The 25,779-nt window shown below is 41.1% G+C and overlaps 4 protein-coding genes across 10 annotated transcripts in view; all 4 read right to left on the bottom strand.

The window, feature by feature from the left end:
* LOC134464169 (uncharacterized) overlaps positions 1–25,779 on the bottom strand; it is a 161,939-nt gene that overhangs the window by 25,040 nt on the left and 111,120 nt on the right. The window lies entirely within an intron of this gene.
* LOC134464180 (zinc finger protein 664-like) lies at positions 1,029–8,546 on the bottom strand. Of its 4 annotated transcripts, none has more exons than XM_063217642.1 (3): positions 8,325–8,546; positions 6,652–7,000; positions 1,029–2,833 (listed from the first exon to the last, which is right to left on the bottom strand). In XM_063217642.1, exons 2-3 carry the CDS (start codon positions 6,971–6,973, stop codon positions 1,899–1,901), a joined length of 1,257 nt encoding a protein of 418 aa, XP_063073712.1. In that variant the 5' UTR covers positions 6,974–7,000; positions 8,325–8,546; the 3' UTR covers positions 1,029–1,898. The 4 variants fall into 4 exon arrangements, with proteins under 4 accessions (XP_063073712.1, XP_063073713.1, XP_063073714.1 ...); XM_063217643.1 differs by having other exon boundaries at positions 6,652–6,993; XM_063217644.1 differs by having other exon boundaries at positions 8,331–8,546.
* LOC134464175 (zinc finger protein OZF-like) overlaps positions 1,913–25,779 on the bottom strand; it is a 134,989-nt gene continuing 111,122 nt past the window's right edge. Inside the window, exon 4 of the mRNA XM_063217634.1 lies at positions 1,913–1,991. The gene's annotated coding sequence lies outside the window, so the exon portion shown is untranslated. The remainder of the gene's footprint in view (positions 1,992–25,779) is intronic.
* On the bottom strand, positions 10,071–25,118 carry LOC134464184 (zinc finger protein 32-like). Of its 4 annotated transcripts, none has more exons than XM_063217650.1 (3): positions 24,888–25,118; positions 17,737–18,403; positions 10,071–12,796 (listed from the first exon to the last, which is right to left on the bottom strand). In XM_063217650.1, exons 2-3 carry the CDS (start codon positions 18,374–18,376, stop codon positions 12,300–12,302), a joined length of 1,137 nt encoding a protein of 378 aa, XP_063073720.1. In that variant the 5' UTR covers positions 18,377–18,403; positions 24,888–25,118; the 3' UTR covers positions 10,071–12,299. The 4 variants fall into 4 exon arrangements, with proteins under 4 accessions (XP_063073720.1, XP_063073721.1, XP_063073723.1 ...); XM_063217651.1 differs by having other exon boundaries at positions 24,894–25,118; XM_063217653.1 differs by having other exon boundaries at positions 25,010–25,020.

Below are 25,779 nucleotides of genomic sequence, written 5' to 3'. Positions count from 1 at the left end.
CAAAACGCATCCTTTTGCCTTGATTTTGCTCTAGAGTGACTGTATTTCATCCCAAACATGCAAAAATCAGGCAAATTTGTTCCAACTCCGGATAAATCCTTTAAAATCGTTGGCTGGAGTTTATAAAGGTGGTAAAGTGTCTTATTTTTCATGTTAAGTGTTGTCTTGCTTTAGGACAAGTTAAAAGAGGGAACATGTCGCTAAGCTAGTGAAAAGTCAATGGATCTGTGTAGCATTGTAGCATGCTACATGGATACATTGACTTTCACTAGCTTAGCGACATGTTCCCTCTTTTAACTTAAAGCAAGACAACGGCATAAAAAGCAAGACTTAAAGCAAGACAACGGCATACATGAAAAATAAGAGACTTTACCACCTTTATAAACCCTGGCCAACGATTTAAACTGTTTTAAGCCCCAAAATAGTGGCATACCCCTTTAAGCCCCAAAATAGTGGCATACCCCTTTAACATCCTATGTGGGGGGTGGGTGATCCAACTATACAAGTTGTTACTCACTATTACATTAAATCAAGTGTGCATCTTGGCTCTCCCGGCACCTCTCCTATTCTTATAATGATCTGATAAAGATTAGAGATGGGAAAAGTTTCATCTTATACACAGGTATCTCTTTCTGTAGGCATTGACCACTGTATCAGTTTCCACACTAGCATTCAAGCTTTTTTTTTTTTTTTTTTTAAAGGGCAGTTCTATGATCGTGTTAGGTTTCTCGGGTAAACATGAGATAACTAAGGCAGACACATTTCACAATGGAACAACTTTGGTGGCTCTCCTGGGTAAATGTGATGTCAACAGGTAAGCTGGATCATTTCACCGATGTATACAAGCCAGAATACATGGAAAAGGGAAAGCTGACTATTCCGGTACAGACATTAGTGCACCTATTTTCTCCAAACACACTGGTCAACAGTGTAGGCCTACAGCTACTGTGGTGTGATATCATGCGGGAAGCATATCCGATACAGAACGATGTTTGAAGGAGGTAAAGAAAAGTCTTTGGTTCTGAAAATTGCCCGCCTCATTCATTAATAACAATTTTTATTTTACACTTGGTGTAGCATATCGTGCCATAAACGAAGGACGTAGCATTAATGTCCATGGAACTAGTTCTTCAACATGCTTTCCATCCATTCCACACTGAGAAAGTTGCTGGGTTTAGAGACAGTGGAGTCGCGATGCCAGTAACATGCACACATAGCAAATGAGGTTGTGTAGACCAGTGATTCTCAACTGGTGGGTCGCGACCCAAAAGTGGGTCGGGGAGGGGTCATGGGTGGATCGCGGAGCCGTGGTGTAAAAAAAAATCGTAGTTCATTGATTTGCTGAAATAAAAAAATAAACAATCATCCAACTTTTCCTGCAACAATTTACAACTTTTATTTTGATAGGCGATTGAACTGGTGTCATCTGTCATCATAGATAAAATCAGAATGTTTATGCGAGACAGTAGCGTGCTACCAGTCATTCGAGTGTTGCTAAAAAAAATTGGGTGGCGACCGAATGGGAGTGGAAAATGGTGGGTCCCAAGACTATTCCAGTTGAGAAGCACTGGTGTAGACTACTTATTTATACGTAGGCCTACTGTAAGTAAAATAAGAATATTGTTTTTGATGTTCACTTACAAGGTATTCGCGTGGTGAATACACTTGTTGCTGCTATAATAATTACCAACCAGTCACTGCCGGCTACAACAGGGCTTTCGGACCTACCCAAAAACTGCAAATTCCAGACATAATATTTCAAACTCACTAGGGCTTTCAGGCCGACCCGAACGGAGCCGGTGACGGTGCCCGCACTAGTTACGTTCGACACTAAAGTGCTTATCTGCGAACCGCCCGTGTTCATACCGGGCTCTGACCTTTTCCCGCACCTGACTGTGTTACCCAGATGAACCTGCTGACGGCCACAAGAAAAAATAACTATTTTGCGGTTCGCATAGCAAACCAACTTTCCAGTTCGCGAACGCTAAAATCTGTGGCGGCCTCTCTCCAGAGTGAATGCGACGATGTGTGTAGAGACTAGAATAGTGTGAGAAACTCTTTCCACAGTCTGTGCATGAAAATGGTTTCTCCCCTGTATGAACACGCTGATGGCGTAGGAGCTCCTGTTTGGTCTTAAAGCTCTTGTCACACTGACTGCAAGCGTGCGGCTTCTCTCCAGTGTGAATGCGACGATGTCTGAGAAGACTAGAAGACTGTGAGAAACTCTTTCCGCACTCTGTGCATGAAAATGGTTTCTCCCCTGTATGAACACGCTGGTGGTTTTGGAGATCATATTTTGCCTTAAAGCTCTTGGCACACTGACTGCAAGCGTGCGGCTTCTCCCCTGTGTGAATGTGCAGGTGGATTTGGAGTTTTTGTTTTGTCTTAAAGCTCTTGCCACACTGACTGCAAGGGAACGGCCTCTCTTCAGTGTGAAAGCGACGATGTCTGTAGAGGTTAGAAGACTGTGAGAAACTCTTTCCACAGTCTGTGCATGAAAATGGTTTCTCCCCTGTGTGAACACGTTGGTGGCGTTGGAGCTCCTGTTTTGCCTTACATCTCTTGCCACACTGACTGCAAGCGTGCGGCCTATGTCCAGTGTGAATACGGCGATGTGTGTAGAGACTAGAATACTGTGTGAAACTCTTTCCACAGTCAGTGCATGAAAATGGTTTCTCCCCTGTGTGAACACGCTGATGGCGTTGGAGCTCATCTTTTCTCTTAAAGCTCTTGCCACACTGACTGCAGACGTACGGCCTCTCTGTAGTCAGGGCAGCAGAATGTGTTTTTCCACGAAACTCCTCTCCACTGGAACCACAGTGTAACTGATGCCCTGTGAGGAGTAGAATGGACATTAATGGACATCAATATTAATATGAAATCAACAACAAGACAGTCACAACAGTGTGAAGATTTACCCCTCCCACTTTCTGTTCTTTTACTGAGCCGTGGCCTAGTGGTTAGAGAGTTGGTCTTTCAATCTAGGGGTTGCCGGGTCAAATCCCCCCTGACCTTTCCCTACATCTCCATCCATTATTATTATTATTATTATTATTATTATTATTATTATTATTTATTTATTTATTTTACCCTATAACTGGTATCAAGGTGTAATTACAATTATGACTATAATTATGATTTGAATTATGATTTAACAAACGGGACCCCCAGTATTAGGGCCATGCTCATGTATTTGTCATACTCATATATTTGCTTTTTTAAGTCCCCTGGTACATTAGGCCAATGATGAATCTATTCCTTTTGCCCAATATGAAACCACAATACATTTCAAGTAGCCTATGTCTAAAGGCTTAATTCCCTCTGCCAAGGAGGTCATGTTTTCGGTCACGTTGGTTTGTCTGTTTGTCTGTTTGTCTGTCTGTTTGTCAGCAGCATAACTCAAAAACTTAATCAACGGATTTGGACGAAACTTTGTGGAGTTGTTGATAATGACCAAAGGAACAAGTGATTCAATTCTGGTGGTGATCCCATTTCAAGTAGCCTATGTCTTATTTCTATGCTTAATTTGTGTGTTTCATAGGATGGATATGCTCCTATTTCTTTTGTCATGTTCAAGTGCACCATCTTTTTACTTTTAGGGTGACCACAAAAGTTAAAACTGTCCGTCAGATAGTCGCAGAATGCCCCATTTTAGCGTTATGTTTTTAAAAAAGTTTTCACACCGCAGAAGGGGGGGAAATAAACTCATCGTTAAAGGTACACTGTGCAGAAAATGGTCAAAAAAGGTACTGCAACTATGCTGGCCATTGAAACTGGGCTGCCTATTGCCAAATTTGATATTTACATGAACGTTTACTAGGTAATAAACAAAACATTTCTAGTATGGTCCAAGTAGAGTCATTTTTGCAGCTAAAATTTGCTATTTTTGGAAATTCAAAATGGCGGACCATGGAGAAGATCCCCCTTTTCATCTATGAAAAGTGCAATTTTTGCAGATATAATGAATACTTAGAATTTGATGCTGGTGGTAAGTATTCATGAAAAAGGTAACATTAGTGAATGGGCAGCGTGAATTATGGAAATAAACAACTAAAAATCTCACACAGTGTCCCTTTAAAATCCAAAAATATCGAGATGTTTTTGTAAGTTATTTGTAAACTGGGGCTAGACGGGCTGGAAGGCTCTTTCAGCCTTCAAAGAAACACAACACATACACACGGTCACATTCTCTTTGATGACCATCTACTACACCAGTGCTCGAGCTGCCCCAGTCGTGTCACAAGCATGTCCACATTTGCTCTTTCTGCAGAAATACAAGCTAGTTGAGTTATAAAAATAATTATTATTCAGTATGTACTATTAAATAAAATACATACAGAATTATTTTATATTTGAATATATTTCAGTGAAAGTCCAAAAGGTTTCTGACTTGCGGTTGTAACACACAGTTCAGGATGATATTATTAGCCCTCCTCCTGAAATTAGACATCACTCTTGATTAATCATTGACACTGACCATTACTAATAAATCTATATTTGACATTTGAGTCATTATGTTGCCTAGTCACCGCATTCAAATAGACAGTGAATCAGAGCTCGGTGTGCTGACTTCTGATTAATCAGCTGGACGCGCATCGCAGATTGTAGGCAGAAATCCGCGGCCTGTGTGATCGCGCCCTTATGCTGTGTACAGACCAAGAGGGAACGGAGCGAATGAAGCGACGGAAGTCATTATTTCTCTATGGAGGGCACGCGACCTGCGCTACCAAAGCGAATTCGCCAGGAGCGAAGCGTCTTGTGCGACCGGAGCGAATTTTGAAGATTAAACTAAATCTAAACGCAGGCGAATTCGCTCTGACGCTGTTCGGCGAAAACCAATAGCAACGTTCATATCTCCGAAAGTGCCAGGCTTTCAAGCCAGAGCCGTTATGTCATTAGCTGAATCAAACATGTCAATGCTGCATCTGGAGCGAATACAACAAATTCAACGCAAAACTTCTTCTACTACCCACGCTACCAGGCAGCGTAGTTCGCTCTTGGTCTGGACACGGCATTACACAGTGTTGGGGGCATCAAGTTTTCAGTCTGTTATTCAGCCTCAGACACAGGGAGTCTGCAGGGACGGATCATGACTCCATGGGCCCCTGGGCCAGACAACAAGAAAGGGCCCCCTCCAGATGTTAGAGACCCTATATTGTTGGGCATTCAGGTGTTTTTCCCCTGAAAATGTGTGAAAATAGAGTTGTTAGAAGTGTGATTTTACACAACATGAGAATGGAAATTTAGAGGATTGGGCTTCAGGGCCCTCTGGACTCGTGGGCCCCTGGGCCTGGGCCCGGTAGGCCCTTGCAGTAATCCATCCTTGGGAGTCTGGGCCTGGGTCTGGATTGCTGGGTCTTCCACCAACATTGTAACCCAAAGCATACATTTAAATTAGTTCAGAGGTTCTTCAAGGACACTAAAACCATGATACTGGAATGACCCACTCATAGTCCAGTCCTCTATCCCACTGAGAGTCTGTGGCAAATGTCTATGCTCAGCATCCATGCTATTTGGACCAGCTAGAACACTTTGCAGTGACGAAATGGGCCAAAATCCCTGGTATCAGAGCCCGTTCTCAGTTTTGGTTCATAAATGGCGCCATATTGACTATTAATGATCAGGGGGCTAATAATTTGGGATTTTTTTGTTTAGACTCATTGCAACAATAGAAACATCCACATTCAACTCATTGGACATTATCCCCATCAGTGTATTTCTTTCCAGAATAACAGAAACGGGTCATTTCACGTGAAATCAGACACTTTGGGACCCGATCGACACAGATTTCAATCATACTTGCTGTTTAGTAGGCAGACTAGCAAAGGTTTACATATGAGAGTAGGACACTAAGCATTCAGCCTTCATTATAACAGTCAGTGTAAGTCACAAAAATATGTTTGTGGTGTTATTTGAAAGCTCTTTTCTGGCTCTACAAATTACACAAACAACATGGAACACAACAACCCTCAGAACATGAATTATCATAAATTGAAAAATTAAAAATTGAATATCAAAAGAACGCGCGCATTGATTCTCCTAAGTGTCCATGGTGCGTCCCTGGCCTGGCCTGTGTCTAGCTGCTGCAGTCACATGTCACAACAAGGAAGGAAGAATAACAGAAACGGTAAGTAATGGTCATTCTCACTCAGAAATCTAGAGAAATGTCTAATTTCAGGAGGGGGGGCTAATGATATCGTCCTCAACTGTATGTCACTAGTTCTGATCTCTCACCAGCCTTCCATAATACTACTGTACTACTGGTATACTATCATCAAAAGTCCGGTTAAATTTGCTGTTACTGCAACAGTTCAACAAAGACGCTTTTGCACACCTCTGTAGTTGGGCAGGTACGTAGGATATTATCCCAGTAAAGTGGGGTTATCATTCAAGTGTAAAGGAATCCCGCACACTGTGCATTCCACCAACAAACTTGAACACGTTTCGGTCATCCGACCTTCTTCAGGTAAAGTACTATATACTAAGCTTACTATACTATAATCTCTACATGTCTTACCAGATCTCTAAAATGTACTCTTTTAAAGAGTTTTTATTTATCTATTTTTATTTTATAAAGTTGGAAAACGTGACAAACATTCATATGTGAACATTGCTATTTAGTGCATTTATTTTGCATCTATTGTGTCTTACCAGATCTCTTGGTTGACTCGGCATCTCTGTGGTTCTCTTCATTGTTCTCCTGCCGTCCTTGCTCGGTTTCTTCTTTTATGTTCAGCTGGGATGGAGACGCAGGGAACTCTTCTCTCTCTTCTTTCATCTCCAGCTGTTCTTGAGAACCAGGGAACTCTTCTGTCTCTTCTTTTATGTTCAGCTGTTCTGGAGAACCAGGGACCTCTCCTCTCTCTTCTTTTATGTTCAGCTGGGATGGAGAGTCAGCTAAGCTGAACTCCTCTGTCTCTTCTTTGATGCTCCTCATCAGCTGGAGTGGAGAGTTGACTTCTGCAGAGGGCATCTTAGTAGTGTTCTACAGACCTTGAAACTGGAGAAAAACATCATGAAAATTACTGGAAAAGTTTTTGTTTTTCACATTTGCAACCTAACCTGTGACACATGCACAAAATGGTTTTAACACATAGTGAGTGGAATGTGACACATGTGCACAATTCAGTTAAAATACTGTATCTGACACATTTTGCGTTAAAGTTGCACATTAATTATTCTTATTTTAAAATGTATTTGAAATGTACAATGTAGCCAATTACTCATCACAAACCAGGAATGTGGCTTGAATGACAAATTTTGTTACACTGTTAATTTGGCACATGACACAACAGGAAACAAAAATGTATTGTCCCACCCTGAGCACACACAAGGGTCATTTCACGTGTAACGCGTAGAGCCAGAAAAGAGCTTTCAAATAACAAAACAGACATATTTTTGTGACTTACACTGGCTGATATAATCAAGGCTGAATGCATAGTGTCCTACCCTCATATGCAAACCTTTGCTAGTCTGTTTCTCCCTTTATATTGGCGTCAGATTCACACAAATGCAGTTCTGGGGTGCTACCTTGCTACTACACAGGCACAGCAAGTATGATTGAAATCCTTGTCGATCGGGTCCCAAAGTGTCTGATTTCATGTGAAATGACCCACAATGAAATGTGTTGTCCTTGAGCAAACACGGTTTGTGTCATTTTTGACTCAGAACTTCTTAGAGTGTGATATTATTGAGGAAATAAATAGTAACGCCTTCATTATTTATTCTGCTTCTCTGAGAAGCATGACACATACTGTGTTTATGGTGCATATCTATTGTCTCCACTTGGAAAATTAAGCATTTTCGAAACCAATAAAAAGGAAAACATGCCATAATCATATATTTGGAGTTCCAACAACACAGAGTGTTTTTTTTTTTTTAAATGCAACCTTGAGTGCCTCAGCATCTTTTCTACCTGGACCAAGTTTGAGACCCCCTACACTGTTGAGCACCAAGGAAAAAAGGTGAAGACCCAGAAGCACTCCAATTACCTGCTTGTGTTTAACACAGAGAACTTTGTGTGTTACCATGATCTTAGTACAGACTCTTCTTTCAGTAGCTTTCCATGTTTAAGCTTAGACTATATTATTTCGTGCTCTCTTCGTATACTTATTCAGCCTACCAACAAAATGGCCGTCTGACTTTCTGTAGGCCTAATATTTAGTTGAAGAGAAGATGAACGGCATTCCAATGTTTCAGTAGGCTACACCAGAGAAAGGAAAGCGGCCGTAACTACAGACAGTGGGCAGTAGGCGACACACAGCGGGCTACACCAGTAGCAAGGCGACACCTACAACAAACTTTGAATGAAATAACGGACTTACCTGCACCTTTTCGGTGTATCCAAAGCAGTCGGTTTTTCTCATAAATATGGCTGTAATAGAAAAGTGATGTTCCTTTGAATGCGCTTTCAGTAACACAAACAACGGTGGTAGTAGGCTACACGTGTGTGTTTGTCGGGTCTGTGCTTTGTTTGTTTTAACTTCCTTGAAGAGCGGAAGGAAGTGACGACGAGAGACCAGCTGTTGGGCAACTTTAATGTCAAAATAAACCTCTACTTCAAAGTAAAACATATTACTACTAGACCTACCATATAATAATAATCAGGGCTCTAAATTAACACACGCCAACACGCCAAACACGGGTGAAAAATCATTTTGGCTAGTAGAAAAAAATACCTACCCGCCAATTTGGCTAGTAGCGCCCGAGTACAGTAACTTATGAACGGTAAACCGCTGCTCTGATGAACGTTATACGGCGAGATTTCCTACATTACCCATGGACACTAGCGTCACGAGGTAGCCTCCCACCGGGGGCTTTCCAGTGCATCGATCGTCAACTCCATGCTGTTGCGCGCGCCAGGATTGAAAACATTTCAGACGACCAGCCTTCTGTCAGCTAAGCTGCGCTCACACTATTCTGACAGGCAGCTCTCCTCCTATGCTCTCGTCGCTTTCGCTACAACCTTTTTAACGTCACTACTGCTATTATTACTAGGCCTATATGAACCTTGCTGTAACAGGCTGCATTTTTAAGCAGCGAGACCCTGACCGTTTCAATAACAGGACTTACGCAGATTATGCATAGCGCTACTTCTGTTGTGTAGACGTTTTGTGCGAGTGATGAGAATGTGGCGGGGGTTAGAGCAAGGTTCTGTGTGTTGGTGAATGCTAGTAGTAATTGTAGGGCCTAAATAGTGACGTTAAAAATGAGTGGTTGTGGAACGAAATAGCGACCAGGGCAGAGGAGGAGAGCCGACTGTCAGAGTAGTGTGACCGTAGCTGTCAGTTCAGTTGTCTTCTGAAATGTTCAGAGTCCTGGCGCAACTAAGTTGGAAAGCCCACGCCATCGAAAAGAAAAAAAAAGCAACCAACGACGAAGCTGTGGAAGTAACAAAGGAAGCGAAGATTCCCGAGATATTATTTACTTTTAATTAAACTAGGCTTCTTGTCATTTTGTTGCGCATGGTAGGCCTAGAGAAGAGCTCCTCCTCTCTCCTCTCCTTTTCCTCTCATCTCTTCTCCTTCCTTCCTTGGGGTGTGCGTATGTGAGGTTTTGTAGTGTTTGGCTGTGTGCTTGGTTACTGGCCTATGTTAAAGGTCTGTTATGTGAGTGGCTTGTGTGATGTGATTCAGCTGTTTTCAGAGGAACTGAACAAAAACTAATCAAATTAATTAGGCCTATGTAATGAAAGTAAAAAATAAGGCAGAAGTTAAAAAATAATGAAAAAATATATAGCCTATAATATGCTTATTATGTAGGCATATAGTAGCCTATGCAGGCCTATAGTGTATCTGTGTTGTAGAAACAGTTGGACAAAATGACCATTTAAAAAAAAACTAGCCTAATGCATAGTTTATTTTGGCGAGATAAAAAAAATGGCTAGTTGAACTTCTGTTTGGCTGGTAAGAAAAAATGTCCACTAGCCAAATTGGCTGGTGGTGGAAAAAGTTAATTTAGAGCCCTGATAATAACAACAAACAGGGCCGCTGACAGCTTTGGCTGGGCCCAGGACAAAGTCATCTGAAAGGGCCCCCCACCCAATGCATTTATTGTAATGAGGACTCCCCATGTCCCCGTTATGGGCCCCACCATGTCCCTGGGCCCGGGACAACTGATCCCTTTGTCCCCTCTTGTCGGCTTCCCTGACAACAAACAACAACAACAACAACATGTATGTTTTTAAAAAAAGCCACTCCATCATGTTAAGTACTGTAAAGTCATCTGCTTATTAGAAAGCAATGGCAATAGACAGTAGACATCCACCGCAACACAAATTAGGCTGCATGTTATGATGTTCAGCTATTGAAGTTGAAGCACCTTACACCATGCTGGTATGATGCAGCTATAAAGTAGAAAAGGTGCAGGCTTATTTTAAAGCAATTGTAATGTTCATGATTCACTGTGCTATCTTCAATGCTAATTCACCCCACAAGGGGGAGCCCTACTTACTGTTTGGGGGTAAGTTAGAAAGGTGGGAAGCGGAGGGGGGATAGAGGAAGAAGCCAGAAGGAGCAGAATCCTGTAATAGGATTTGCATTCCAATATACAACCTTGCGTCCTCCACTTGTGTTTGTGGTCCCGTCTTCTAGCCCCTCGTCCGTGGAGATTGAGAAAACAATAAAGTTTCCCCGCTGTCAGCCTAGCCAAAACTATTCTGGGGGACTATTCTATATCACCATCCAGTTTGCAAATGAGAAAATTACTTTACAATTGAGCATTTGCAAGATATTGAAATATAATGCTGTTGTCAGTGATGTCGTTGTGACATATTACTTCCTGGTACGAGGCTACAAGCACAAGTGGAGGACGCAAGGTTGCATATTGGAACGCAGTTAGGGATTTGACAGTGAAGTTAAGAAAGAATTGTTCACTGCATTTCTTGTCTTGGTCATTTCTTCAAAGAAATTCACAACAATAAAACCCTGTGATGCCTGACATCATGTCTGTATCCTGCTGTGCATGCTGTTATGGTGCTTCTAATGCAATAAGGCATAGCATAGAAAAGGCTCAGGCTTGGAAAACAATCACAATATAAACCTCTATATGACATGACCTGTAGCCTACCATGACTGTATCCTGCTGTGCTGTTATATTGTTATTCTAATGCTGTTATGATGCCCATACATTAACACATAGCCTACAAAACGCTCTTTTTTAAAGTCAATAGCAATATAAACCTCTACCACCAGAGACAATACAGAAAGAGGAGAATGTGAAAAAATACCAATGTTGCTTAAAATACCTTTGTTTGTTCTTGTAAGTACTTTTATTGTTAAAAGTCTTCCATTTATTCTTTAAAATACATTTGTTGTTAAAACTAGAGATGCACCGGATCCAAGATCCTGTTCAGGATCTGGCAGGATAATAGGGTTTTTCACAGGGTCCGGCAGGATCTTAAGCAGTGGATCCGGTATCCGGTAGGATCCTGAAAATCAGGATCTGGTACATCTCTAGTTTTTACTTAGCTTAGGCTTTTACTGTTGTAGTTGGCTGTGCATAGCTCTGTTCCATTACTGTGTATATCTGCATTGCTGATACGTTTGAATGTCCCTACACACACATACAGTACATACACACTCTTGGAATAATTGACATGTGTAACCTTCACCACCAGCCCACCCCAAATTTGGCCCACGAAGACATTTCATTCGGCCCACCAGATCATTTCAAATGTGTATTACAGTTGGCCCACATACAACATTAATGTATAACGTAGGGCTGGGCAATTCACCCTCAAAATGAAATCTAGATTTTTTTTTCATAAAAAAACTCCATTCACGATTCGATTTCATGCTAATTAAAGTATTGTATGTGTGATTGTTGTCCTTTGGGGTGAAGGACATAAAAACACAAGCACCAGACGCTGTGCATTGTAAACAGTAGCCAACTCATATTTTAGCAAGCTAATGCCATGCTCAACCGTCACTTCCAGAGAGGGCACAGTGCATAGTGTCATGGAAAGATTTCAGCACTATGCACTGTGTGCACTGACTGTCAGACAAAAGTGCGTCATTTGAGGCATAGCCATAGTGTAAGATAGTCAAATGTACTATCACGCAGCTTCCTTGGCGGAGGTCTGCGCTCTCTGAGTGCTTCTAGTTGTTTCAACTTTCTTCCTGTATGCCACCTTGGCCTCCTTCAGTCTGCTTTTGAGTTCTCACTGTACACTCCTCAGCTCTGTCAAGTTGCCCTCCTTAAAAAGCTTCTTTTTCTTATTGAGGAGTTGCTGGACATCTCTGGTTAACCAGGGTTTGATGTTGGGGCTTACAGAGAGCAGTCTTGATTGGTGCAAAGATTTACTCTCTCAAGTGTGACAACAAGTGTTTCTTAAGGTAATAAGACCATGAGAAACTCTTGTCACACTGACTGCAAGCATACGGCCTCTCTCCAGTGTGAATGCGATGATGTGCGTGGAGGTTAGAAGACCGCGAGAAACTCTTTCCACAGCCTGTGCATGAAAATGGTTTCTCCCCTGTATGAACACGTTGGTGGAGTTGGAGCTCTGATTTTGTCTTAAAGCTCTTGCCACACTGACTGCAAGCGTACGGCCTATGTCCAGTGTGAATACGGCGATGTGTTTGGAGACTAGAATACTGTGTGAAACTCTTTCCACAGTCAGTGCATGAAAATGGTTTCTCCCCAGTGTGAACACGCTGATGGCGTTGGTGCTCCTGTTTTGTCTTAAAGCTCTTGTCACACTGACTGCAGACGTACGGCCTCTCTGTAGTCAGGGCAGCAGAATGTGTTTTTCCACGAAACTCCTCTCCACTGGAACTGCAGTGTAGCTGATGCCCTGTGAGGAGTAGAATGGACATTAATGGACATGAATATTACTATGAAATCAACAACAAAGCATTAATGGACCTGAATATTAATATGATATCAACAACAAGACAGTCACAACAGTGTGAAGATAGTCTCATGCCTTCCTATTTTGTGTGCTCCGCTTGGTGTTATTGACCATGAAGAGTTTGTTGAGTGTGGCGCTTGACAGTTATCCTCCTTATATGAAGACGTCTTTGTGTGAATGTTTAGGAACTCGGCTAGCACACATGGCACACATGGATGGAATATGCATACAGACTTCTGTGCTTCTGCAGTTGTGTCAGATAATGCTATCAATCAGCTGCGTAGCCAGTTTGCTAACCATTATGGTAGACGTTTTGGTTTGCACGCATGAGCTCCAGGCCAAAACTGAGCTCTGCCACTCCATTGAGCGACTGCCTCCTTGTGGACACAAGAGGGAATCACAAGAGGGAATCACAATTCAGAAACGCATCACGGGCGGACGGACACGGGCGGACGGACGGACGGACACCAAAGCCTCTTATAGAGATGCGTGGGACGCATCTAAAAATATGTTTGTGGTGTTATTTGAAAGCTCTTTTCTGGCTCTACAAATTACACAAACAACATGGAACACAACAACCCTCAGAACATGAATTATCATACATTGAAAATTTTAAAATTGAATATCAAAAGAACTTTTAAAATGAATAAGAATATTTTAAAATGGCCAGTTCCTTGTCTAAACCTTACCTGCAATGGCATGAACAACACCTGAAATGCTGGTGTCTGGTTCTTTATTCCTTTCAGAGATAATGGGACTCAAAAATATGGCATCATACAAATCACCTAGTAATAATATGCTAATACCATAGTAATATCACATGACAGCATGTTTATCGGAATATGTGAAGGATGGAGATGGTTCATGAGGATGCAGAAAGTTCAGTTTCACCTCCAGTGCTTGGAATACATTCCTCAACACATGCTAGGGCTGGTAAAATAATATTCGAAATTCGAATATTATTCGAATATGGGAAAAGTATGTATATTCGAACGCAAGAATGAATATTCGAATAATTTAAGAAATATATTGCGCAGGGCAGCGCGCGCATTGATTCTCCTAAGTGTCCATGGTGCGTCCCTTACTGGCCTGTGTCTAGCTGCTGCAGTCACATGTCACAACAAGGAAGGAAGGACTGCCAGTTGCTTTGTTGATTGAGAGAGAGTAGTTTCGTGCAGATTGTTTTGACATTTGAGTGCTTATTGCTGTTCAAACCACATTGTAAGAAGTTGTCGTCTCTCGTGAATGACTTACAACGTGGAGCTCTACACCCCCACTCCAAACTATGTACGGAATAAAAGTGAGCGAAGTGGTATGGAAGCTGGCGAGGTGTGAGTTAGCACCATGAAGTCGCAATGCAGCTTTTTTTTGTAGCTACAGATAAGCGACTGGTCTTCAATTTTTTTTGCACCGTCAGCCATAAATGCTGGCTTAAGATAAGGCGACAAGAGGCAGTCACGAATTGCTTGAATTGGGCACGAGATGCACGAGACCAAAGCAGGCGGCATCAAGGAGTTTGTCAAAGCAGCAATGGAATCAAGCGAGGTACAGCCCAAATTTTAGTTGGAGAGGTTGGGTGACGCTAGTGTCTGTGTGTGGGTGAGTGAGAGAAAGGGAGCGCGCATCCGCGAAGGTGCAGTTGTGAAAGACTATCTGGGTCCCCCGTACCAACTCCAGGTGATAGAAACACAGCGTTTGGTCAAAACGAAAGTCTATCAATCCTGGTCTGAATGAATACGCCCTAAATTAAGAGTGACATTTAGTCTACTTACGACCAAACAACATTGCTTGTTGCTTCTAACATCTACAGTCGCCAGTTACGGACCAAGATAGTCTTTCACACTGTTCAAAGTGTTGCGCCACTAGGAGGGCACAACCTGGCTAGTGCCATGTGTCTACTTTTCCACTTCGAGTTTTTAAACACTAATTGTATCTATTCGATCTCCAGCATAAAATAAACGGGTAGAACGATTATGCAATAGCCTTTTCCCCATTGTCTAAAGTGTCTATTCCGTGCCCAGTGCTCGTTTTTTGCGTGATTTTTCTCCGTGGGAAAAAATATTAATCAATTAATAATGATATTCGAATATATTCGATATTCTGACCATATTTTAAGACGCATATTCAAATTTAATTTCTGGGGAATGTTACAGCCCTAACACATGCTAGCCACTAGTTGCCATCATATAGAGCTACAACATACCCTTTGATGCTTGAACATTTAGAAAATTCCTTTACTGCGCTTATTCTTTCAACCCCGCCTTCTCTGAATGCTAAACGTTGTCTAGCTTCCACTGTGCCCATTGACAATGGGCAGAAGCTGTGTAGTTTTTGAGTTCCTAGAATAGGGACCGACGAGGGCGCAGGGCAAAATGCCCATTATGCCAGATGGCCAGTCCAGTACTGTCCCTGAAACTACTCTATTCCTACTTCAGTACAACTCATTTCAACCTTTATGTCCCATTATCTCTGAAATGAATAAAGAACCAAACACCCCATTTTCAGGTGTTGTTTATGACCTTACAGGCTATGTTTAGACAAGGAACTGGCCATTTTAAAATATACGTTTTTTTGATATTCCAATTTCAATTTTTCAATGTATCATAATTCATATTCTGAAGGATGTTGTATTCCATACTGTGTGTGTAATCTGTAGAGCCAGAAAAGAGCCTTCGAACAACACCTCAGACATATTTTTGTGACTTACACTGACTGATATAATCAAGGCTGAATGTATGGTGTTCTACCCTCATATGTCAAACTTTGCTAGTCTGTCTCTCCCTTAATATTGGTGTCAGATTCACACAAATGCAGTTCTGGGGTGCTACCTTGCTACTAAACAGGCACAGCAAGTATGATTGAAATCTGTGTCGGTCGGGTCCCAAAGTGTCTGATTTCACGTGAAATGACCCAAATGGTAAATAATGGTCATTCTCACTCAGAAATCAAGAGAAATGTCTATTTTCAGGAGGGGGGCTAATAATATTGTCCTCAACTGTATGTCATTAGTTCCGATCTCTCACCAGCCTTCCATAATACTACTACTGGTATGCCATCAAAAGTCAAGTTAAATATGCTATTACTGCAACAGTTCAACAAAGACGCTTTTGCACACCTCTGTAGTTGGGCAGGTACGTAGGATATTATCCCAGCTAAGTGGGGTTATCATTCAAGTGCACACTGTGCATTCCACCAACAAACTTGAACACGTTTCGGTCATCCAACCTTATTCAGGTAAAGTACTATATAATACTAAGCTTACTATACTACACTGTGTGCAGAATTATTAGGCAAACGTGTTTTTTGACCATATTGTCTTTTTTATGTATATTTTCCAACAGCAATCTATATGGACATGAAAAACCTATTGGATTTAAGCATTCCAGGTCATGCATATTTGTATAATAAGATGGGGATGTAGTCGAAGGTGCCCAACACCTTATATCAGGTGTGCATAATTATTAGGCAAATTTGTTTTCTTCTGGGAAAATGGGCCACAAAACAGATCTAACAAACTCTGAAATGTCTATAAATAATTTTGAAGTGTTCTAGAGGGATGTGGCTGTCTTGAAATTAGCAAGATGTTGGTCACGTTGGCACAGAACTATCAGATGCACCGTTACAAAGTCATCAGTCTCTTAAGAAATATCACTGCCAAAGATTGAGAAGAATTTAACGTGAAGCTACAAAAAAATATTACCCTGCAGTCCTATCATATTCCAGAACAGAAACCAACACCGAGTGTCCAAAAGAACAGGGTATTGAGCGCTTAGAGACATGGCCAAGGTAAGATAGGATGCCACCAGACAACCATTCAACAAGTTAATTAAGTCAAGACTGGGTCAAAAATACCTGGGGACAGAGTTTTCAAAGGTATTATGGACTTGGGAAAGTGACTCTTGACAGACAGGGTGGATGAAACCATGGCTGGATCTTTTAGAGGGAGAAAATCGCATCATTTACAAAGACAATGGTATTTATGCAGTAATCTGCTGGTATTTGAGTGGAACTCGGGAACTGATCTGAGTGTGCACATCACTGATCTAGCCACAGGCTCATCAACCTGGTCCATTAACAGTCACTTTCACTTGTTCATAAAACCATTGAAAAAACTGTCTAAAGACATTTCTTGACCCAGTTTTGACTTAAGTTTCTTGTTGAGTGGTCTTCAGGTTTCAACCTGTTATACCTTGGCCATGTCTCTGAGTGCTGAATACAATGTTCTTGTGGACACTGGATGTAGGTTTCAGTTCTGGAATATAACAGCACTGCAGGGTAATAGTTTTATGGTAGTTTCATCTTCAATTCTTCTCAATCTGGCAGTTACTTTGTGGGCACATGTCATGTGACACTGATGGCTTGTAACGGTGCATTAGATCGATGTGACCAATATTTCAAGACAGTCACACCCGTCTAGAAGACTTCAAAATTGTTTATAGTCTTTACAGAGTTTGTTAGATCTCTTTTGTTGCTCATTTTCTGAGAGGAAAACAAAGTTGCCTAATAATTATGCACACTAATTTTGCCCTGATACAGGGTATTGGGCTCCTTCGATCACACTGTCTCTTATTATACCAATATGCATGACCTGGAATGCTTAAATCCAATAGGTGTTCATGTCCATAAAGGGTGGTGTCGGACAATATGCATAAAATGGACAATATTGTCAAAAAACTTGTTTGCCTAATAATTCTGCACACAGTGTATAACAGAGGTAGTACCTCTGACTATAATCTCTTCATGTCTTACCAGATCTCTACAATTTAATCCTTTTAAGAGTTTTTGTTATTTATTATTTTTATTTTATAAAGTTGGAAAACATGAAAAAATGCACATGTGAACATTGCTATTTAGAGCATTTATTTGAATTTATTGTGTCTTACCAGATCTCTTGGTTGCCTCGGCATCTCTGTGGTTCTCTTCATTGTTCTCCTGCCGTCCTTGTGGTCTACAGCAGTCCACCAGCACTACAGATAAGCTCCTCAGACTGTACAGAGAACGCAGGGTCTCCTCGCTGTCCTCTTTTACGCTCCTCAGCTGAGGTGGAGAACCAGGGAACTGCTCTGTTTCTTCTTTCACGTTCAGCTGTTCTGGAGAACCAGGGAACTCTTCTCTCTCTTCTCCTTTTATGTTCAGCTGGGATGGAGACGCAGGGAACTCTTCTCTCTCTTCTCCTTTTATGTTCAGCTGGGATGGAGAACCAGGGAACTCTTCTCTCTCTTCTTTTATCTCCAGCTGTTCTGGAGAACCAGGGAACTCTTCTCTCTCTTCTCCTTTTATGTTCAGCTGTTCTGGAGAACCAGGGAACTCTTCTCTCTCTTCTTTTATCTCCAGCTGTTCTTGAGAACCAGGGAACTCTTCTCTCTCTTCTTTTATGTTCAGCTGTTCTTGAGAACCAGGGAACTCTTCTCTCTCTTCTTTTATGTTCAGCTGGGATGGAGAGTCAGCTAAGCTGAACTCCTCTGTCTCTTCTTTGACGCTCCTCATCAGCTGGAGTGGAGAGTTGACTTCTGCAGAGGGCATCTTAGTTGTGTTCTACACACCTTGAAACTGGAGAGAAACATCATGAAAATTACTGGAAAAGTTTGTGTTTTTCACATTTGCAACCTAACCTGTGACACATGTGCACTACTCAGTTAAAATACTGTATCTGACACATTTTGTGTTAACGTTCCACATTAATTATTCTTATCTGAAATGTATTTGAAATGTAGCACAAACCAGAAATGTGATTTGAATGACAATTATTGTTACACTGTTAATTTGACACATGACACAGGAAACAAAAATGTGTTGTCCCACCCTGGGCACACACAATGTGTTGTCCCTGAGCAAACACAGTTTGTGTCATTTCTGACCCATTAGGGCCCACTTCTTAGAGTGTGATATTATTGAGGAAATAAATAGTAACGCCTTCATTATTTATTCTGCTTCTCTGAGAAGCATCACATGACACATGGGTGGTTGACGTTTAAGGGCGTAACGCAAAAAAAAAAAAAGTTTTTCAAATTCCTGAAAAAAATGATGGATAAAAATTGGAAAAAAATTGAAAAAAATAAAGCACTTAGTGGTCTGTGGAATTTCACCTTATTTTTGCCATTTTTGGGAAAATGTGTCCTGCATCAACACATAGCATAGGCATGTCACACCGCAGGAAAATTGAGTCACACCACAGGGAATTCACTGCATTATGGCCATTTTAATCCTTTTGTATACATGACTGACATCTGAGCTCATGCTAACTTGATAATGATATTGTGTTTAATCTTAATATGTGCTTTCATTAATAAAAAAAACTTTGTTTTCCTCCTATAAGAGCAGTCACACCACAGGACACCATAAAATGAACCTAAGCATTGCGTGACAGAAAGATTGCAATATGAAGACATATTAAGAGGTTAAGAGTCACCTTAAACTTCCACAGCACTATCCAATAACTGAGGTACTGACTGGTTAGGAGCCAGTCTTTAAGACCCTTGTAGTTGGCCTTGCAGCTGCCCATTCACAAACATTGACATACATGTCACCCCACAGGACGCAATTTGTGTTACGAAATTGAACTTGTAGTTAATATTATTGTCTTGAGTTTTTTCCACATTCACATATCTTAATCTAAAGTTAAGATTTATGCAATCATGCCAAATGCTTCATACATTATTCAAAATGTTGTTGGTTAATTTATATACAGTCCCAGGAAAAAGTTTGTACACCCTTTGAAATTTCTTACATTTCTGTCATAATTGATCATAAAACATGGTCTGATCTTCCCGGAAATCTCAAGAAGGAACAATCAGAGTCTGCTTTAATTAATTCCACCCAAATATTCACATGTTATCATATTTGTATTGGTCATAAGGCCATAACATTCACAGAAGAGCAGGGCATAAGTAAATACACCCTTGCATTAAGTAGGTTTTAACCCTCAGTTAGTTGCAATATCATCAACCAGACTTGTCCTGTAGTTGCAGATCAGATTAACAAAACAATCTGTTTGTATCTTGTCTCCCTCTTCTTTAGAGAACTGCCTCTCGTCAGCAAGGTTTGTGGGATGTCTGGAGTGCATAGCTTTCTTGAATTCATGCCATATAATCTCAATTGTTTTTTTGTCAGGGCTTTGACAGGGCTATTTCAGAATGTGTATTTCATTATTATGAAGCCATTCTAAAGTTGATTTGCTTCTAAAGTATGGGTTGTTGTCACATTTCAGGACCCATACTCTTGTGTGCTTCAACTGTGTTACAGACTTCCTCATATTTTTTTCTGTAAAATATCACAATAAACTTGAGTTCATTGTTCCACTGATAATAGCAAACTGTCAAGGGCCTGAGGCAGCAAGGTAGCCGCATATAATGATGCTCCCGCCACCATACTCAGAAGAGGAGATGTAACCAAGAATAGCTAAAAATGGGATTCATTCTGCCAATCTAAAATTAATGGGGTTTCTGTCCAAAAAATATTGCTGCACCTTTGAGGTTTGCCAAAAAGCATTTATATGCTTCATAGAATTACTGCAAAATATTCTGTAGACCAACGTTGAAACCAAAGTTGAATTGTTCAGGGGAACACACAATGTCAAGTTTGGAGGAGAACTGGAGAATCACACCTTCACCAAAACATCATCTCCACCTTTGAGTATGGTGGCGGGAGCATCATTATATGCGGCTACCTTGCTGCCTCAGGCCCTTTTCAGTTTGCTATTATCGGTGGAACAATGAACTCAGAAGTTTATCGAGATATTTTACAGAAAAAAGTGAGGTAGTCTGTCACACAGTTGAAGCACACAAGAGGATGGGTGCTGAAATGTGACAACAACCCATACTTTAGAAGCAAATCGACTTAAGAATGGCTTCATAATAATGAAATACACATTCTGAAATAGCCCTGTCAAAGCCCTGACAAAAAACAATTGAGATTATATGGCATGAAGTCAAGAAAGCTATGCACTCCAGACATCCTACAAACCTTGCTGACGAGAGGCAGTTTTCTAAAGAAGAGGGAGACCAGATACATCCAGATTGTTTTGTTAATCTGATCTGCAACTACAGGAAACATCTGGTTGAGGTTATTGCGACTAACCTAGGGCTAAAATCTATTGAATGCAAGGGTGTACTTACTTATGCCTTGCTGCCCTGTGAATGTTTACATCTTATGGCCAATGAAAATATGAAAACTTGTAAATGTTTGGGTTGAATTAGTTAAAGCAGACTCTGGTTGTTCCTTCTTGTGATTTCCGGGAAGATCAGACCATTTTTTATGACCAATTTTGACAGAAAGGTAAGAAATTTCAAAGGGTGTACAAACTTTTTCCTGGGACTGTATATATTATTATATATTGTTTCATTAATGTTACAGTCACACCGCAGGAAATTTGACATATAAACCTTTACATAAATCTTAACAAAAATGTTTCTTCTCATCTAAGACTAATATGAAACATAATGTACCACATCTTCTTTCATTGACATTTGTTTTTCAAAGGAAAATAACAGTTTTGTAGGTTTTTAACCAATGTTACGAAAAAACAAGGCGTCACGTCTCCCACCCACATACTGTGTTTATGGTGCATATCTATTGTCTCCACTTGGAAAATTAAGCATTTTCAAAACAATACCACAACAAAAGGAAAACATGCCATAATCATATATTTGGAATTCCAACAACACAGAGTGTGTTCAGGTAGACAGATGCCGAGGCACACAAGGTTGAAATTTAAAAAATATATATATATTTGGCTACAATGCATAAAAAAGTTTTTTTTATATATATAATGCAACCTTGAGTGCCTCAGCATCTGTCTACCTGGACCAAGTTTGAGACCCCCTACACCAAAGGTGTAGGTTTGGCTCGAAAAGTGGGGACATTTCAATCGCAAGTGGTCCGGATATGCTGTTTTTGCATTATATGTGTGAAAGAATGGTAGGGACAAGCTAGGTTTATCTGGAAAGTGCAGAGACGTGCGGTCAGGGTAGGCAGGGTAGGCAGTGCCTACCCTGGGATAAATGTCTTAAAAATAAAAACTAACACGTGTTTAAAAAATATATTCTTCAGAGTTCACATACACAACAATAACATTGATTCAGCATAAATTATGAGCTGTTTAAAGTACAGTATACACAGGACAACGATCAAAAACCGAAGTAATCGCACGAAGCAAAGCGCTCAGGCTTGGGCAGGTTGCCGTGGCAACGCGCAGTCACGGCTGGTAGCAGAGACAGGCTGAAAGCAGAGCTTTCGAATGCCAGCCAGGCAGCCAGGTAAGGCTCGCTTTTCCTCTGCCTACCCTGCCTTCAATGCTGTCAATGTAGAAGTTTGCGCATGCGTATTAAGTTGTCACATAGCTTGTCAATGGGACTAAAAGCAGAGCCTTTACTCTGTGGCGGGAGTATGTGAGCCAATCACAGCGCCCAAAATGAAAAATTGTTACAATTCAGGTAGTAGCCAATTTCTGCCCTACAGGCAGCCATGATAGCAAGAACTAGCAAGGCAAGGCTTGTTCAAATCTCTAGCCGTATCGGAAAGAAAACATGGCAGTTTTTGGCTTTTTGTCTTTATTATTTTAAAAAATGTCGAGAAGTAGGCCTAGCAAGAAAGACGGTTCAAGTGACAGACAGCTGAGCCGTTTGCAATCGCTGCATTGTGGAAATATTCAACATCAGATGGGTAGCAGCTTCAAGTAGTTTGCACTGGGACAAAATGTCTTCATCATGTCAACCACCCCGGGATTTTAATGGACTGCATGAAAAACACAGCCTACTTGTGATTCTGCTTTAAGGTAAGATTCATCTAATTATTATGCTGTGGGTAGCCTTTAACATGAACATGCTCAAGTTTTTTCGTGGTGCCTTTTGTTGTCACTTGTTTGTCAGGGAGTTGACATTGAAGATTGGTTGTGCGGTGGTGGACATGAATAGACCGTGTGTGTGTTATTATGGACGCGAGATTGTTTTTTGAGCGTACGACATGACTCCATTTCCCTAATTTATTATGATGATGACTACGCAATGCGTGAGTTGTGTGGAGCCTGTTAGCAAGTGCAGCTACGTTCTTTTGAAGTGCGCGGTGTGCGAGTCGAGATCAACGTGGAACAGGAAGATTGACTGGGGATGGTTTCTCGGAGTGCTTCCGCACTTACAAATTGACTTAATTTGAAACACCTTGCACAACCGTAGCTGAAGTGTTTGAGAATACTATCACGCACAAGAATGAGTCTCAGAAGTGGTCTCGTTGGTGTACTCCATACTCATGAACGGCGTGACGTTTTCCATGTGCGTTACGTCCATTTATGGGGGAAAACAACCCATGCAAGTCAATTGGTGATATTGGGGTTTCATAAACGGAAGATACGGACCTGTAGACTAGCGTTGTTCACGCGCAACATGCCGAAAACATGTTGCGTTGCCGGCTGTTCAAATAATATAGCCAAACAGCCGTGGCTGAAGCGTGAAATGTGATAATTTAGGCTAGCCTTTGTAGCATGTAAGTCAATGAGACATTCGGTTTGTTTTCACCCATAAAGGGGCGTAACGCAAATTTAAGAGCAAAGTACCCGGATGGCCGTTCATGAGTATACTGTCTGAATGCACGGGTCATGTTTGCAAGCAACCCGCCCCCTTGCCTACTTTCCTTCTTGTCTGTGAGTGTTTGATTATCAGCACAAAACGCGGCAGTGAAGCAGGAGCTGTTACCTAGGTTGGTTTATTGCTAAATGTAAATCGTTTCCCCCTCACATGCTATGGTGTGATTCACAGTTGGTGAACTAGACATTTTATCTTCAAAAGTAGGCTACACTGTGCTACCCTCCATCCATGTGAAACACCCTGGCATTTGCAACAGAATAAACAGAAGAGCAACAAAATCAATTGCTAAAGCCAAAAGTTAAAGCTTTTTCCCCAAAATGTTGTAGCTTTCTAAATTATTATTGTAAAATGTAGGCCTACGGGTCCTTAAAGGTGTACAAAGTATGGGTCCTGGAGCTAATTTGGCAATTTGGCAAAACAATTAAGTGTAGCTGACCTTTTCAAGAAATTGAAATTATGTTTTCACGTATTGTTTCAGATTTAGGTCTAATGACGATGTCCAAATGTCTAAATAGTGTAGCCTATTATTTAGTTATTAGAGCTGTGGTGGTTAAGCACTGATGGCATCTTATAGCCTACTTTATATTTGCAGTATTTAGAGAAACATACTAATTTGTTGCACATTAAAGACCATATCAGCATGTTTATGTGAATAGGCCTATTTGCCTATTCAAACCATACCTTGTGGCATAAGGCCCTCACACACACACACACACACACACACACACACACACACACGTTACATTTCAGATCTGCATGAAAGGGGACTATTTGTTCAAAGTTTTTAGTCTTTTGTAAAAGTTTTTAGCTGATAGTGACTCTCCAGATTTGGTTAAAATGCAGGAAATTGCATCTAAGAAATACATTTTTTTCTGGGGGAGGACCGAACCCACCGTTAATATATATATATATATATATATATATATATATATTCTATATTTACTGCCTACCCTACCATACCCTTCACTGCACGTCACTGGGAAAGTGGTATGGACCACTGACTTCTATAGTGTACAAGTCAGTGGTATGGACATGTCCCCAGCCCCCCCCCCCCCCCCCCCCCCCCCCCCCCCAAATTTCGCCCATGCCCTACACTGTTAAACACCAAGGGAAAAAGGTGAAGACCCAGAAGCACTCCAATTACCTGCTTGTGTTTAACACAGAGAACTTAAAGTGTTACCATGATCTTAGTAGAGACTCTTCTTTCAGTAGCTTTCCATGTTTACACTATAGACCTACTGACTTTAGTTCGTGCTCTCCTCGTACATTTATTTAGCCTACCGACGAAATGGCCGTCTGACTTTCTGTAGGCCTAATATTTTGTTGAAGAGAAGATGAACGGCATTCCAATGTTTCAGTAGGCTACACCAGAGAAAGGAAAGCGGCCGTAGCTACAGGCAGTGGGCTACACCATAGGCGACACCGTCAACAAACCTTGAATGAAATAACGGACTAACCTGCACCTTTTCGGTGTATCCAAAGCAGTCGGGTTTTTTTTAAAAAATATATATGGCTGAAATAAAAAAGTGATGTTCCTTTGAATGCGCTTTCTGTAACACAAACAACGGTGGTAGTATACGTGTTTGTCGGTCTGTGCTGTGTTTGTTTTGACTTCCTCGAACGAGAGGAAGTGACGAAAGACCAGATGTTGGTTAACCACAATGTCAAAATAAAACTCTACTTCAAAGTAAAACACATTACCATTACTACTACCATATAATAATAATAATAATAATAATAATAATAATAATAATAATAATAATAATAATAATAATACTAACACTAAAAATTCTTCATCATGTCCATCAGTAGGATTGTAAAAGTCATCTGCTTATTGTAAAGCAATGTCAATATACAGTAGACATCCACCGCAACACAAATTAGGCTGGATGTTATGATGTTCAGCTATTGAAGTTGCAGCACTTTGCTCCATGCTGGTATGATGCAGCTATAAAGTAGAAAATGTGCAGGCTTATTTTAAAGCAATTGTAATGTTCATGATTCACCGTGCTATCTTCATTGTTAATTCACCCCACAAGGGGGAGCCCTACTTACTGTTTGGGGGTAAGTTACCAAGGTGAGAAGCGGAGGGAGGGATAGAGGAAGAAGCCAGAAGGAGCAGAATCCTGCAATAGGGAGTGAATTCCAATATACAACCTTGCATCCTCCACTTGTGCTTGTGGCCAAGCCTTGACTTCTGACCCCTCTTCCGTGGAGAAAACAACAGGGCTGTAGTCAAGTCCACCTTTGTAGAGTCCAAGACAAGTCCAAGACCAGTACTAGTCAAGTCCGAGACAAGTCCTAGTCCAAAGAGGTTCGAGCCCGAGACAAGACCGAGTCCAAAAAGAT

Source organism: Engraulis encrasicolus, chromosome 15 (genome assembly GCF_034702125.1).
Source record: "Engraulis encrasicolus isolate BLACKSEA-1 chromosome 15, IST_EnEncr_1.0, whole genome shotgun sequence".
In the NCBI taxonomy this organism is placed as follows: Eukaryota; Metazoa; Chordata; class Actinopteri; order Clupeiformes; family Engraulidae; genus Engraulis; species Engraulis encrasicolus.
The sequence above is the reverse complement of the archived record's forward strand: the minus strand, read 5'-3'. Positions and strand labels throughout refer to the sequence as shown.

Coding starts and splice junctions, on each gene's coding strand:
- LOC134464180 (XM_063217642.1), bottom strand. CDS start 6,973: ATGCCCTCTGCAGAAGTCAACTCTCCACTCCAGCTGATGAGGAGCATC. Junction 2,834..6,651: donor CGAGTCAACCAAGAGATCTG/GTAAGACACAAT, acceptor TACTCCTCACAG/GGCATCAGTTACACTGTGGT.
- LOC134464184 (XM_063217650.1), bottom strand. CDS start 18,376: ATGCCCTCTGCAGAAGTCAACTCTCCACTCCAGCTGATGAGGAGCGTC. Junction 12,797..17,736: donor CGAGGCAACCAAGAGATCTG/GTAAGACACAAT, acceptor TACTCCTCACAG/GGCATCAGCTACACTGCAGT.